The following is a 14,051-nucleotide window of genomic DNA, read 5'->3' on the forward strand; positions in this document are numbered from 1 at the left end:
AGTGTTCTCCCACTGGTTTTTGAGTATTTTGATTCCTGATGTCAGATTTGTGTCCATTAATTCTTTTGCGTAGAGACTGTCCGGTTTGGCCAATGTACATGGCAGAGGGGCATTGCTGGCACATGATGGCATATATCACATTGGTAGATGTGCAGGTGAACGAGCCCCTGATGGAAAAGGAACTGTTGGCTGTAGAACTCAAGAACACAAGGCGGAAGGCTCTGCCCCACGCACTCCGGGGTGGGCGTCCTGCTCACAGCTGTATGACTATGAATCCTGCTTGTGGCATTTTCCCTAATTAATGTCCGGTGACTTCCCTCCTTTCATTACAAGTTTCTTTGCTGCACTCAGACGCTGTGCTTGTGAGAGGGGAAGTATGGCCTCGCAGAGGTGCCCAGGGTGGTGTGTAATTTTCCAAGGTTACTGTGGTGGGGCTCGAGCTCGTTCTGTGTCATATTGTTAAAGAGGATCCCCTAGATATTGAACCCGGCCCTGGTTGCTGCCGACTCCACCTGGCAGAAGGGTCACACGTGCCATTACCCCATCGCTCTGGGCACTGGCTCGCCCCCACTCCTGTTTCTCAGCCAGTGACCCAGCCCCTGCTCCCAGCACTCGAGCTGCTGGCCCTTCTGGCGATGGTGATGTAGCCTGACGCACCAGCACGGCCAGTGCCTGGGAATAGCCCTAGAGAACGGCCTCCATGTTTGTAGGGCCAGGCAGAGAGCGGCGTGGGCTGCCCTCTGCACAGGGCCTCTCCTGCAGTGGAAGCCAATGGCTGGGTGTTAATGACAATACCAGTCCTACCGAACTCCTCTGTAGGCTGGCACCCAGGACCGTGAACCTCCTGCCAGGGCTCAGAGGGGTCATAGTCATCTGGGGCGGGGGCTCAAGGGGCAGGACACTGGAGAAATGGCTCACACAGCTGCCATGGGTGCTGGGCATTTCCTCTCCACCTGGCTTGCTCTGGCTGCCCGCCCCGCCAGCCATGGTCCCTCTCTTCTGGCTGTCTGCCAGCCGCTCATTCCACTCCCACCGGCCGCCTGTTTGCTGCTTCTGCAGGCTGACTGTTCGCTGTTCCCGCCAGCTGACTGTCCGTTATCTACTGTTGCCACCTCTCTGCTGTGACCTCTGCAGGTCAGTCTCTTAGTGAGTTTCAGCTTTTAGCAGGCTGGGCAGAAACACTGTCCCACCACCAGTGAGTTCAACTCTCATTTAAACACTTAAAATAACAAAGGCTCCTAATGTGTGTGCCGGGAGCCCCTGAGGCCTATTTAGCTCTGTCTTTGAACAGTGGGGAGAAACAGGTTAAACCAGATGGGGGACCCTTGGGGAGAGTCCACACCTCCTGGCTGGGACACCATCCCCACCCCTCTTACTCGCACATGGCTCTGGTATTCAAGCCCCTGGCTTAACGAGGTCCTTTCAGTTGAGGTGACCCCCTCATTTGGGACAGGTAAAGCACAGTCCTGGTCCCCTTTATTCATGCAATAAAGACGACAATACTGATAACATTTCACTACCTACCCCTGCAGTCAGTGCTAAAGTGATTTGTAACCCAGCACCAGTCAAAGGGGATCACTCTGAGCAACAGGCCTCTAGCTGCTGGATATCTTGGCAGAGTGGGTGTGTTCATGTCAATACAGTTTGCTCCGGAAGTCTCTGCCCCTCCCAACTAGCTGTCAGGGGAGAGCTCCTTCAGACCCTGCTTACACACGCTTGCTCCTGTCCATGGCAGCCTGGGGGTCTCTGCTCCCGCTGTCCATCACTTTGTTGTTTGTGAACCGTGGCCATTTCACTCCCCCAGTGCTGCGGGAGCCAGCCAGGAATGTGCCTGACCCACCCCCGAAGCTCAGACCAGACCCACAGGTCTCTGCCTGGCTCCCATCTCTCCCTTCCAGAGCTCAGCACCTGTGGGGTGTGGCTGGGGTCCAGAGCAGGAACCCCAGAGAAAGCCTTTCCCCCTGGGATTCAGAGGCGGGTCTCACGGGCACGGGGTCTGGTCGCTCCAGTGGGGATGGGAAAGCAAACCAGAGTGTGGGAAGGGAGCAGGGTCAATCGGCTCACACCCCCAGGCCTCCACCAGCAATCCCCTCTCCTGCCCAAAGTGACAGTCCAACAGCCCCAGGTTATGCGGGGAGTCTCAGGGTGGCAGAGCCAGCCTGCCACTGCGGGGCGAAGCCGTGTTTGTCCAGCCCCAGGGCACGGTCTGCAGCTCACTGCGCTGGGGAGATGCTACGAGAGGTGGGGCTAAAGAGGGAACATGATCCTCTTGTAGCGAAGGTCCTGTGGGGCGGGGGACTGTGATCCTCGGGATCTGGTGTCTCCAGCACACGAACAGCTGCTCTCTGGAGCCCAGGGACTATGTGGCAGCTCAGGCTCTAGTGACACTGCCCAGTGCCTGCCACCCCCAGGAGACCCCGTTTCTCCAGGGGCTTTAGCCTGGGGCACAGGCTCCAGCTGCAGGGGCGGACATGCAGGGACAGTGAGGCCCAATCCAGGAAATCACAGAGAGACCAGCTGAGCTGAGCTCTTTATTACACAACCCACGTGCTGGGCGAGATCAGGCCCACGGGCGATTGGGGGTGGCTGTCAGGTGGGGACCGTATTGGAGGATCCTGTCCCATCCCCCCACAGGCCCTGCTGTCACGCTCTGGCTCTTCCCGGTCTCGCTCTCATCGGCCCTGTGGAAAAAGGGGCAGTCGGTCAGGCCAGGGGCTGGTCCTGAGGCTGGGGGGCAGGGAGGGAGGTGACAGGAGCGGCTCTGCCTTTCACAGCCTTGAGGGGGGGTCAGGGGCACGGCTGATGCGGCTGCACCCGGCCCCTCCCGGGCAGTCGCCGGCCTTGCAGCAGGGCTCAGTGCACGGGGCTGGGTGACCTCGGGAGCCGCCACTAGACAAACTCCATGGCACAGAGCAGCCCCGGGGAGGAGGCAGGAGACCCACCTGGCCAGGCCAGCAGCGCCGATATCACCCCAGAGCAGTCCTCTCCCCATCTCCACGCCAGCCTCCCGCAGCCCTTCGCCTCCTCCCCAGAGAGCTGGGAGCTCCGTGGGGGAGAGGGCAATGTGCACTCCCAGCTTCCGCCCAGACTCCAGGCCTGGGGGGAGCCGGGTCACTCGGAGCAGGTCTGTGATGCTCGGGGCCCTGGCCCTGTCTGCGTGACCCCGATTCCTCCCAGCGCTCAGAGATGGGGGCAAGGAGCCCTGGTGCCTGCTGATCAGAACGGCCCCGTGCAGCGGGAGGCAGGGCTCGCTCTGCAGAGCCCGAGCACTACGCTGAACCTAATCTGCTGTGGGGTTTGGCAAGTCCGGCCACACCCATTACTGCAGCACTTTTCTGCTCCAGCACAGTCGTCATCACTGAAGCAGAGCAGAGCACAGATCCCCATGGTGTCTGGGGGGAACACGCGACAGAACCCGGGTTTCTCTGGAAGACAGAACAGTCCCATGGCAGTGAGACGCCTGGCTGATAACAAATCCCAACAGCTGCATGTGGGGCTGAGCGGGGTCCTCAGAGGAATGGACGAGCCCTGGAGACAGCAGTGAGAGATTAGATATCAGATGGAAAACTGCCCCCACACCTGCGCTCAGGGCACCTCTGGCCTCCTGCCCTTGAGCTAGGGGTCCCCGTCCAGTCCCTGTCCAGTCCCAGTCTCACCGCGAGCTTAGCATAGGGAGGGGTGTCCTTCCAGGAGAGAAACCTCCATTTCCAGCTTCAGCCACGCTCTCCAGGGCCAAGCCCCCGCGCAGCTCTAGGGGTTAGGAGAGGAATTCTATCTGAGGGATTCCAGCGAGGGAAGGTTGGATAAACACGGCACTAAGGGATGCAAAGGGAGGGGCCGAGGGGCAGGACAGCCGACAGGAGCGAACATCTCTGTAGTTATCTGTGAATCCTACACAGAGTTCAGATCTAACATGCTGGGCTGATGAGAGATCCTGTCTGTGCCGCGCCCAGCACCTTTGGGGGCCATAACAGTAACAGCGTTTCCAATGTGTGCAGAGTGGCGAGCGGGAGGGCCAAGGGCTCGTCACAGCTACGCTCTCATCCCAGCAAAGAGGCACCTCCCTGGGTAGCCGTTTATTCCGTATAACAATAGGAGAAGGGGAGCAGTTGCTTCAGCAGCTGAACGCCCAACGGCCTCAGGAAGGGGCCGGTCAGTTCCTGTTCCAGCGCGAAATGTAGCAACAGGAGAGCAACTGAGCAATGTGGCAACTACCTGCTCAGGTCAGAGCTTTATACCCCCCACACCCGAACAAAGCCAGGTCGGTGTGACACTGGCAATCCAGAGTCCCCGTGTCTCAGTGGAACAGTGACAGACACACCGTGGAATCAGTCTGGCTCACCTGGGCGTTAGTATTGTTAAAACAGGGATCGGAATGATAGGAATCTGTTAGTGTTTATTCTTTATTGAATGCTGGTGTGTTGCTGCCTGCATTCATCTCACTTACAGCGTCTCTATCCCATAGTGTAAGGTAACATGTGAGCGGTTGTATGGTGAGTCTCTGTGACTGCGTAACTCGCCAGAGGGGAGAAAGAGACGAATTAGTGTGAATGGCTGATCTCCTGCAGAAGGTGTTATGTCCTGCCCAACGGGAAAGGGCCACTGACACCAGACGGACTACTGTGGGACATTAAAGAGGACAAAAGATGTTTGTTGTTTTGCCCTCCCCACCCCTGTGAAGATGAGTCGTGCTAGTGGATTCCTCCCATCACTGAGTTTGCAGCTGAGATCACAAGGACGGATGGGGATAAAACCCCCAAACGAAGGAACTGATGGTCACTAGGCTGCTCAGACTCTGGGGTGGGCAGGTTTCTAGGCATAAGCAAGAGATCCACATCTGCTCAGCCGGGGTGAGTCCTGAAGGGCATGTAGCGTTTGCTCATGACAGAAGCTTCTATTTCCTTGTGAAAGTTGAGATAGTAACTCATTTGTGCGTCTATGTTTACTTGCTTTAACCTTGTAAATAACTCTCTGGTTTCTTTTTCCTAGTTAATAAAGCTTTAGATAGTTTATTATAGGATTGGCTAGAAGCCTTGTCTTTGGTGTGAGACGTGAGGTGCGATTCACCTAGGTAAGTGACTGCCCCTTTGGGGCTGGGAGTAAGCTGAATATTGCTGTGATTGGTGGTGTAAGGAACCAGCTATCACAAAGGTACACGCACCTGGGCGGCGAGACAGACCGGCGTACCCAAGGGGCCTGGCTGGGATGCCCTGGTTAGGCTGTTATGGTGCCTGAGGAGTTCACACTTAATAACTGGTTGGTGACACCTAGGTGCAGAACTCACAGCCAGTTTGGGTTTGTGCTCTGGTTCCTAGCAGTGCCCCGAGGCTGGTTCTCACGCTCTGGGGGCACTGCTGGAAGCGGCACAGGTGGGATTTGACTGCCAGAACTAGCAATGGGCCCTTGTATTTAGTCCATTTCCCATCGCAAACAGTGCCGCAAACTCCTTCAGCGCTACGAGAACAGCCCCTAGTGTATTTCCAGCACTGTCGCTCTGACCTGGGCAGTCATGACCCACCTAAGGCCACATCTACACCGGCAACTTACAGCAGCACAGCTGTACCAACGCAGCTGTGCCGCTGTCAGATCGCTCGTGGAGCTGCTCTGTGCCAACAGGAGAGAGCTCTGCCGTTGGCACAATTAACCATCCCCAACGCGTGGTGGGAACTATGGCGGTAGGACAGCAACTCCTGCCAACATAGCGCTGTCCACACTGGCACTTCTGTCAGTGACAGTGATCTCACTCAGGAGGGTGTTTCTTCACACTTCTGAATAACATAAATTATACCAGCAAAAGTGGTAGTGTAGACACAGCCTCCCGGCTCCTCCACAGGTCCTGAGACATTCGGCTCCAGTGCCCAATTGTTCCCATTGCCCTGGCAGCCGCCATAAATGAACTCGTCACACGTCTTGGTGACTGAGTCGTAGAAGTAGCTGTGACTGCGGGCTGAACATGGGCCGTGCGGTCACTTTAGCTACAGAGCACGGAGAGGCAGGTTTGGAGGAAAGGGAGAACTCCCTGAAGGATCTCAGCCTCCACGTTCAAATCTAACTGGGACCCAGTCTCCAGCTGGGGTGGGAGATGGGGCTCAGGGCGTGAGAGCTGTGTGCATATCCGAACCCCATGAAAACCCGTTTCTTAATGGTCACTTCATTTACATATTAGTTGAAGAACGGTTAGGGCCGGATTTTCAGAAACTAAGGTTAGGCAGACAAAACGTATGTGCAACTGCAAACCCCAATGCTAACAGTTACGGACCGTGTATGTAAACCCTCAATCGACACGTGCATATGACTGCTCATGGCCATTCCATGCCGGGCTCCTTCAAGGTACAGCCAGGGCTGTTTATGAAGACTTGTGGCACAGATTCGTATGCCAAACATTTTTTTAACTGATTTTCATGATTGTCTCCCCAACCCTGACCTCCCACAGCAGGGCTAGAATCCAGCCCCCAGAACGAGCAAGCTATTTTTATTTAGTCCCGTTTCCCACCCTGGACTCCTGGGGACCAGTCCTGCTGGCAGTTGTGTTAATTCTCAGTCTGTCCCAGCCCATGCGAGCGGGTTCACGCGCTCGGTCCCCTTACCGCGTTTCCTGCAGGCCTGCTGGCACTCCAGGAGAGTTCTAAAGTTGTTCCCGTTGCCTCGGCAGCCGCCGTAGATGAACCTTTCGCACGCCCTGGAGGCCGGGTTGTAGAAGAAGCGCGGAATCTGTCCCCTGCAAGGGCCCCTCTCAGGTGGGAGTTGGCAAATGTCACCTGGAGAGAGGAGATGGGCAGAGATCGGCAAGGGAGCTCAGACCAGTGAACCCAGACTGGAGGGGGAGTGGGGATGTCTCTGGCCCACAGGATGCCTGGCAAGTGCTGTGGGGCTGGGGGCTCCACAGGCCCCTCTCTCTTTGCTGCTAGTACCTGTCTGAGGGGACAGACAGCCGAGGCCACAGCCAGTAAAGCAGCATTTCTGCCTGGTGGGACAGTCCCTGTCGTCACTGCACTTATTCTCACACGGCGCGAACGTCTGCAGCACTCTCCTCTTGGGGCAGGTGCCCGGATGGGCTGGAAAAGGGAAACAACAACAGCTCATGTCTCCGTGGGGAACAAACCCCAAACCCACAGGCCTGCACCACGGACCTGAGCCAGGCCCAAGAGTGACCTCTGGCCAAGGCTTTTCCTTGGAGTCCTGGTCTGCTCCTCTCCAGGACTGGTCTCTGCTGCTTCCACCCAGACCCTCCCACCCCACGCTCAGCCGCATGCCCATGGGCCTTAAACCCTCTCCAGTCATTCCGCTGCCTGTCCCAGCTCTGTCACTTACCCCACCTCCCTCCCTGGCCCATGCTCAGACCCGGCCCCACTTGTCTAGCAGTTTGAATTACCAAGTACCCCTCCCTTTGACCCCCCCGCTCCCAGGTGCAGCGTTACCTGGCACCGCCCGTGCGCACTGCAAATGGCATCCCCAGCTGCAGCACTTGCTGCCCGTTCCACATTCCCTGTCGTTACTGCATTCCGCAAGGCAGATTGTCACCGTGCCGGGTGGGGCCTTCCGGCAGTACCCTGGGTTTACTGGGGAACAGAACAGCGAGAGAGCAGGGTCAGCATTGTCTGGACTAGTGACAATGGAAAGGCTGCTATGTAACCGCAGCCCGTGCGCCTGCAGCCGCGAGCAGGCAGATCCCCCAGCCGCCCAGATCACTGGCCTTGCACACACCGCCCCGTTCAGTGCTAGTAATGTATCTGCCTGTAGGGCTCCAGGGGAGCCTGGAAACGTAGGACTGGGAGGGATCGGAGAGGTCCTCTAGACCAGTCCCCTGCACGGAGGCAGGACTACGTATTATCTGACCACCCCTGACACGGGTTTGTCCAACCTGCTCTTCAAAACCTCCAGTGACGGAGATTCCAGCCTCCTAGGCAATCTATTCCAGTGCTTAACTACCCTGGCAGGACGGTTTCCCTAACGTCTAATCTAGTGACTTGAGTCATTGAAGGCAACTGATGCAGAGCGCCCTGGGCCATCCAGATGAGGGTCTCCGGCCTTCCGGGTCAAACTCAGGATGGGCAGCTGCCGCTGGACTGGGCAGGAAGCAGCAGACACGGTCGATTTATCACCGTAGCATCCGAGTGCCACTGTTGTAATCAGGTTACCCCAAGATTCCACCCCTCATCAGGAACCTCGTTCTCTGTCACTCCCGCACACAAGGGAGGCCCAGCTGGTCCCGAGCTCTGACCATCCCTTGGTTGGGTGGGGGCCAGGCCCATGCCCGTTGGGGTGGGGTTGGGCCCTGGAAGCAGGATTCATGGGGCTATCGTGGCTGCAGGTGTCCAGACTTTCTCAGGGGGGCATGGCTACCTTGTTAATATTAAAATAAGGAGCCCAAAGGGGTGGGTGTGGCCATGGGGTCCCCAGGCCTTGGCTCTAGGCTCCCAGCAGTGATGCCGTGCTGGGGTGGAGACAGGGACGGATTAACGTTTTGTGGGCTCACATGGGGGCACTGGAACATGGCGGGTGGGGGGTCCATCCCCGGAGCAAGGGGCCAGCCAGGGGCAATGGGGCATGGCTTGGAGAGGGCTGCCCCGCTCCGCTCAGCCCAGTGTAGGGCACTGTTTACAAACCGGCAGTTGCCAGACGCACAGTGACCCACCTGGCCCTGTGCTGCCAGCATGTCCCTTCCCCTCGGGGGGAGGGGGGGCCATGCCATTCCACACCACACATCCCCCCACACCCAACACCGGAACACCCCCACCCCTGATTCCCTATGACCAGAGGGCCCCCCACAGACCCGCTATGCCCAGCGCCCCCCCAGCGCCCCCCAGACCCTGCCACAAATGCACAGCGCCCTACAACACCACCCCTGCACACAGCTCCACAACTGCCCAGCACCCCACATAGAACCCCCACTCCCTAGTGCCCCAACACACACACCTTCCCGCCCCCTCACAGCCCAGCACCCCCCACAGAACCCCCACTCCCTAGTGCCCCAACACACACACCTTCCCCGTTCCCTCACAGCCCAGCACCCCCCACAGAACCCCCACTCCCTAGTGCCCCAACACACACACCTTCCCCGCCCCCTCACAGCCCAGCACCCCCCACAGCCCAGCACCCCCCACAGAATCCCCACTCCCTAGTGCCCCAACACACACACCTTCCCCGCCCCCTCACAGCCCAGCACCCCCCACAGAACCCCCACTCCCTAGTGCCCCAACACACACACCTTCCCCGCCCCCTCACAGCCCAGCACCCTCCACAGAACCCCCACTCCCTAGTGCCCCAACACACACACCTTCCCCACCCCCTCACAGCCCAGCACCCCCCACAGAACCCCCACTCCCTAGTGCCCCAACACACACACCTTCCCCACCCCCTCACAGCCCAGCACCCCCCACAGAACCCCCACTCCCTAGTGCCCCAACACACACACCTTCCCCGCCCCCTCACAGCCCAGCACCCCCCACAAAACCCCCACTCCCTAGTGCCCCAACACACACACCTTCCCTGTCCCCTCACAGCCCAGCACCCCCCACAGCCCAGCACCCCCCACAGAACCCCCACTCCCTAGTGCCCCAACACACACACCTTCCCTGCCCCCTCACAGCCCAGCACCCCCCACAGAACCCCCACTCCCTAGTGCCCCAACACACACACCTTCCCCGCCCCCTCACAGCCCAGCACCCCCCACAGAACCCCCACTCCCTAGTGCCCCAACACACACACCTTCCCCGCCCCCTCACAGCCCAGCACCCTCCACAGAACCCCCACTCCCTAGTGCCCCAACACACACACCTTCCCCACCCCCTCACAGCCCAGCACCCCCCACAGAACCCCCACTCCCTAGTGCCCCAACACACACACCTTCCCCACCCCCTCACAGCCCAGCACCCCCCACAGAACCCCCACTCCCTAGTGCCCCAACACACACACCTTCCCCGCCCCCTCACAGCCCAGCACCCCCCACAGAACCCCCACTCCCTAGTGCCCCAACACACACACCTTCCCCGTCCCCTCACAGCCCAGCACCCCCCACAGAACCCCCACTCCCTAGTGCCCCAACACACACATCTTCCCCGCCCCCTCACAGCTCAGCACCCCCACAGACTCCCCACAGACCCACTCCCGGCCGCACTGACCGGCCCTGCTGGGAGGTGACTGTGTGGGCCGGGCTGAGCCGGCAGCGCCGCCAGGGCTGGTCCCAGGGCAGGGAATTGCTCCGGCCCTCGGGAGTGGCCCGATCAGCCAGGCCAGGCCCTGCCCCAGCCAGGCTCCCGCAGGATGCACCTGCCTGGAGGGGCCCAGCCAAGCCCCCACACTGCCCCCCACCCTCCCCCCCGGCTGAGACTGGCCAGGCTTCTGCACCAGTCCCAGGCCGCTCAGCTCCGGGGAGACAGGCAGGGCCCCCCAGGTGGTGGGAAGCAGAGACTGCCCGGAGCCGGAGGGGCACTGGGGTCCGGCCAGGGGGCTGAGAGAAACCGGCGAGTGGGGGCAGAGGGCAGAGAGGAGCCCTTGGCCGGCGGGCAGGCCGAGAGAAGCGAGTGGCTGGCGGGGTCTCAGGGCGCAGTGCAAATGGAGCAGGCCGGTGCCCCTTGGGCGGGTGGTCCATGGCGCCACTGGCGTCTTTGTAAACCCGGCACTGGGTGGAGAAGGAGAACCCCTCACCTTCTATGGGGAGTCTGCACACCGTCCCACAGCCATTACTGCAGCAGCGCTCAGATCCGGGACAGTCAGCGTCCGTGGAGCAGAAGTTATCGCAGTTTGCAGCCCCCCGGTTGATGGGAGTGGGGCACTTGCCCGTTTTCACTGGAAACGAAGGGGAAGAGAAACAGGGTTACAGAGCATCGGGCAGACACACCGGCCTGAGGCAAGGGGGTCATGTCAGGCAACGGACTTTCCCTCCCTGTACCCCCTCCCCCAGGGACGGAGGAATCGAACTGCTCAGCCCCCAGGGGTGACCTCCTCCGCTCCCCAAAGACAGCCGGAAAACTTCCAATTTCAGGGCCTGTTTTCAACTGCTTATCACTAGAGACACAGGCCTTGTAATAAATAACGCCGGAAGGTGGCTGCTGCTTCGGCTTTCTGGACACCAGGATCCTGAGGCAAAGGCAACCTGGGCCCGTGGGCGCTCGCCCGGGGTTAGAGAGGAAATGCCCGGCACCCACGGCAGCTGTGTGAGCCATTTCTCCAGTGTCTGAGACTGGGACTCACTCCTGCTCCTCCAGCCCCCGCCCCACTGGGCCAGAGACGAGCATGACTCCTCTGAGCCAGGCCAGCAGGTCTGCGGTTCTGGGTGCCAGGCTACAGACGTGTTCAGCAGGAATGTTATTGTCATTAACGCCCTAGCCAGGGGCCTCCGGAGCAGGCTGGGATGCAGCTGCCGGGACTCAGGGACCTTCAATTTAGTTTCAGCTCCCAGCACGAGCTGTACCATGGACTCCTGTCACACGCTCGTCCTCAGCCCTCCTCCCTTTGCCTAGCCAGAGTGTGAGCTCCTCGGGCCAGGGCTGACTCTCACCGCGTCTCTGCAGCGCCCGGCATGCTGGGGTCCGTCTCTGCTGGATCCCCTAGGCACTGCTGTGATGCAGCCAGTCAGTCATTCGAGGGGAGATCCGTCTCTGTGGCCCCAGCTGCTTTGCATTCACATCCCTCTGACCAGCTCCTGACCCAACTAGCTGAGGTTCTCTTGCTGTCTTACCTGAGCTTCCACAGGTCTTGAGACATTCGTCCACACTGGAAAACCTGTTTGCATTGCCCTGGCAGCCGCCGTAAATGAACTCCTCGCACCTCTTGGTGGCCGAGTTGTAGAAGTAGCTGGGCATGTAGGCCTCACATGGGCCGGGTTCCGCAGGGAGATTGCAGATGGCGTTAGCTACGGAGCAAAGAAAGATGGGTTAGGAAGAAAGGGGGAACCCTGCAACGGATCTCAGCTGCCTGATTCGAAACTAACGGGGGCCCAGTCTCAAGGGTCGATGCAAGCGGCAGGGCCTGGGGTGGGTGATGGGGATAAACGAGGACCTTGTTGCTAATGCGTGAGAGCTGTGAGCGTCTCTGGTGTATCGGGGACAGAGCAAGGAGGCCTCCCTGGGGCAAAATGGGGGAGCCCCGGGGACAGTCCCACGCCCAGGGGGCGAGAGACACGGGTTGGCAGCAGGGCCAGGGACGCTGCAAGGGGCTGTGTCGCGTGGGGGATACGGGGCAGGAGCCGCTGAGAGCGAACGGGGCTGGGGGCAGGCAGGAGGGAAGTGCTTGCTGCCGGGCTGGGTGGGGAGCCAGGGCAGGGAGCCCTCACCTTGACGGAGCTGCCCAGAGGCAGGTGTCAGGTCAGCCCAGAGGGCGAGGAGCCCCAGGAGGAGGTGGCCTGATTTCATGGTGCTGCGGGGCCAGGTTGCCCAGCGCCGAGCTACCCCAGCTTATATAGCATCATGCCAGCCCGGCACTGCCGTCCCGGGAGGGGCCATTACACAAGAGAGCTGTCCCCGGTGTCTGCCCCTCCCAAAGGGAACAGGGAAGCAGCAGGGCCCTGCGAGAGTTGGGAAACGTCCCTGGTGAGGGAGCTGGAAATGTAATAACAGGCTGCAGAGGTGAGTTCATGTTTCCAGGCGGCTCCACGCCCTGCCTGGGGCACCGGGACAAACAGCTGACCCCAGAGCCACTGAGCACTGGGCTGCCCTGGAGTGAACCTCTCGTGAAGCCCACCCAGCGCTGGCCCCAGGAGCCGTGCGGGACGGGACCCCTCAGCTCACGGCAAAGAGCTGGTTCCCCAGAGCCAGATCTGTCATTTTCCTAACACGCCTCCAGCCCTCCCTCTTCCCTCTGCTGCTTCCCGTGAGGAGCTGCTGGGCCCAGGCCTGCCACGCTGTAATTCCTAACGCTGGCCCACTGGCCTGGCAGCTCCCCATGGCCCAGAAAGCAGCACTCATGCGCCCGCTCCTCCCCAGAGCTGGCTGCAGGGACAGCTCCAGAACCGAACCCTGCCCCTCGCACGCTGCCCCCGTGGGCTGGGGGCTAAGGGAGGGGTCGGTACGTCCTTCTCGCTCTCCCCCCGGGTCTCTGATGCTCCTTCGGGGGGCAGGGATAAGGCACCCCCCAAAGGCCTGGGCTATCCGTGTGTGTGTCGTGTGCTCTGGATCCCACCCCGTCCATCTCTATTCCCCCGCCCCGCCCCGCCCCGCGGGTTCCCTCAGCTGATGTCTAACGATGGGGGCTGAATGTCTCTGCGGTGCTGACCCTTGTCTCTGGGATGTGACTGGAGGAGGGTGCGTGGGGAGGTCGTGGGGCTCCCACCCTGTGCCTGGGGCCCCTGGACTCCCAAGCCGCTCACACGCCCGGCCCCGGCCCCGGCCCCAGCCCCACTCACACCCTGCCTCCAGCTCAGCTCCCTGGGCTCCTCCTCTGGCCCTGCTCCCAGCCCAGTCGGGCTCCTGCTCTCCCCTTAGCTCTGCCCCTCCGGCCCGGCAGCTCCACCTCACACCGGACCCCACGCTCCTCACTCCCTCATTGGCCTGGCTGCCCTGTCAATCAGACTGACCTGAAGGATTGGTCTATCCCCATTGGCCCTGGGGACTGTCAGTCTCAGAGTCCTGATTTCCCATTGGCCGTCCCCCTTTCTTTTGGTACTGGGAGAGGGGAACAAACCCCTCCCCCCCGAGTTTCAGTGGGGGCCAGCAGCCCCCTGACACCAAGATGCTGCAGGCGGGTGTTTGACTTACTGCTGGCAGTGTGACGAAGTGGGGGGGTTTTCTTGTTTTCTGTGGAGTTTCAATGGTTTGCATGCAGAGGGGGTGGGACTCAGTTTCCCTGGGTGTTACTGGTTTAACGAGGGGAGGGGAGAGGGAGTGTGTTTTGCAGAGGGCCGGAGAGAGGACGTGGGGACCCAGCCGATGGCCGGGAGGATGGATACCCCAGTGACCTGGTGACCCAGAGGCCCAGCTGAGGAGACGCAGCCGGTTCTGGCCAGTGGGAGGACAATGGGCTGCAGAGTGAGGACCCAGTGACCTGACCAGCCGGTTCCAGCCAGAGGACAGAAGCGAGGAGCGGAGGCCCCGATTTACGACCCTGTTTACCTG

At 60.3% G+C, this 14,051-nt stretch overlaps 1 protein-coding gene across 2 annotated transcripts; it reads right to left on the bottom strand.

Moving 5' to 3' along the window:
- Positions 1–2,502: 2,502 nt before the first annotated feature.
- Positions 2,503–12,435, bottom strand: LOC112061327 (WAP four-disulfide core domain protein 3-like). 2 transcript variants are annotated; one of them, XM_065566372.1, is made up of 7 exons: positions 12,275–12,435; positions 11,681–11,854; positions 10,648–10,788; positions 7,419–7,559; positions 6,912–7,055; positions 6,588–6,758; positions 2,503–2,681 (listed from the first exon to the last, which is right to left on the bottom strand). In XM_065566372.1, the coding sequence occupies exons 1-7, from the start codon at positions 12,351–12,353 to the stop codon at positions 2,644–2,646; spliced, it is 888 nt and encodes a 295-aa protein (XP_065422444.1). In that variant the 5' UTR covers positions 12,354–12,435; the 3' UTR covers positions 2,503–2,643. The 2 variants fall into 2 exon arrangements, with proteins under 2 accessions (XP_065422444.1, XP_065422443.1); XM_065566371.1 differs by lacking the exon at positions 2,503–2,681 and adding an exon at positions 3,175–3,425.
- Between the last annotated feature and the right edge of the window lie 1,616 nt (positions 12,436–14,051).

The sequence above is a fragment of the Chrysemys picta genome, chromosome 13 (assembly GCF_011386835.1).
Source record: "Chrysemys picta bellii isolate R12L10 chromosome 13, ASM1138683v2, whole genome shotgun sequence".
Lineage (NCBI taxonomy): Eukaryota > Metazoa > Chordata > Testudines > Emydidae > Chrysemys > Chrysemys picta.

Excerpts from the sequence above, each read along its gene's own strand:
- LOC112061327 (XM_065566371.1), bottom strand. The coding sequence starts at position 12,353 with ATGAAATCAGGCCACCTCCTCCTGGGGCTCCTCGCCCTCTGGGCTGAC. Across the intron at positions 10,789-11,680 it reads CAAGACCTGTGGAAGCTCAG|TGAAAACGGGCAAGTGCCCC; the intron begins GTAAGACAGCAA and ends CTTCGTTTCCAG. Across the intron at positions 3,426-6,587 it reads GCAGGCCTGCAGGAAACGCG|AGAAACCCGGGTTCTGTCGC; the intron begins GTAAGGGGACCG and ends TCTGTCTTCCAG.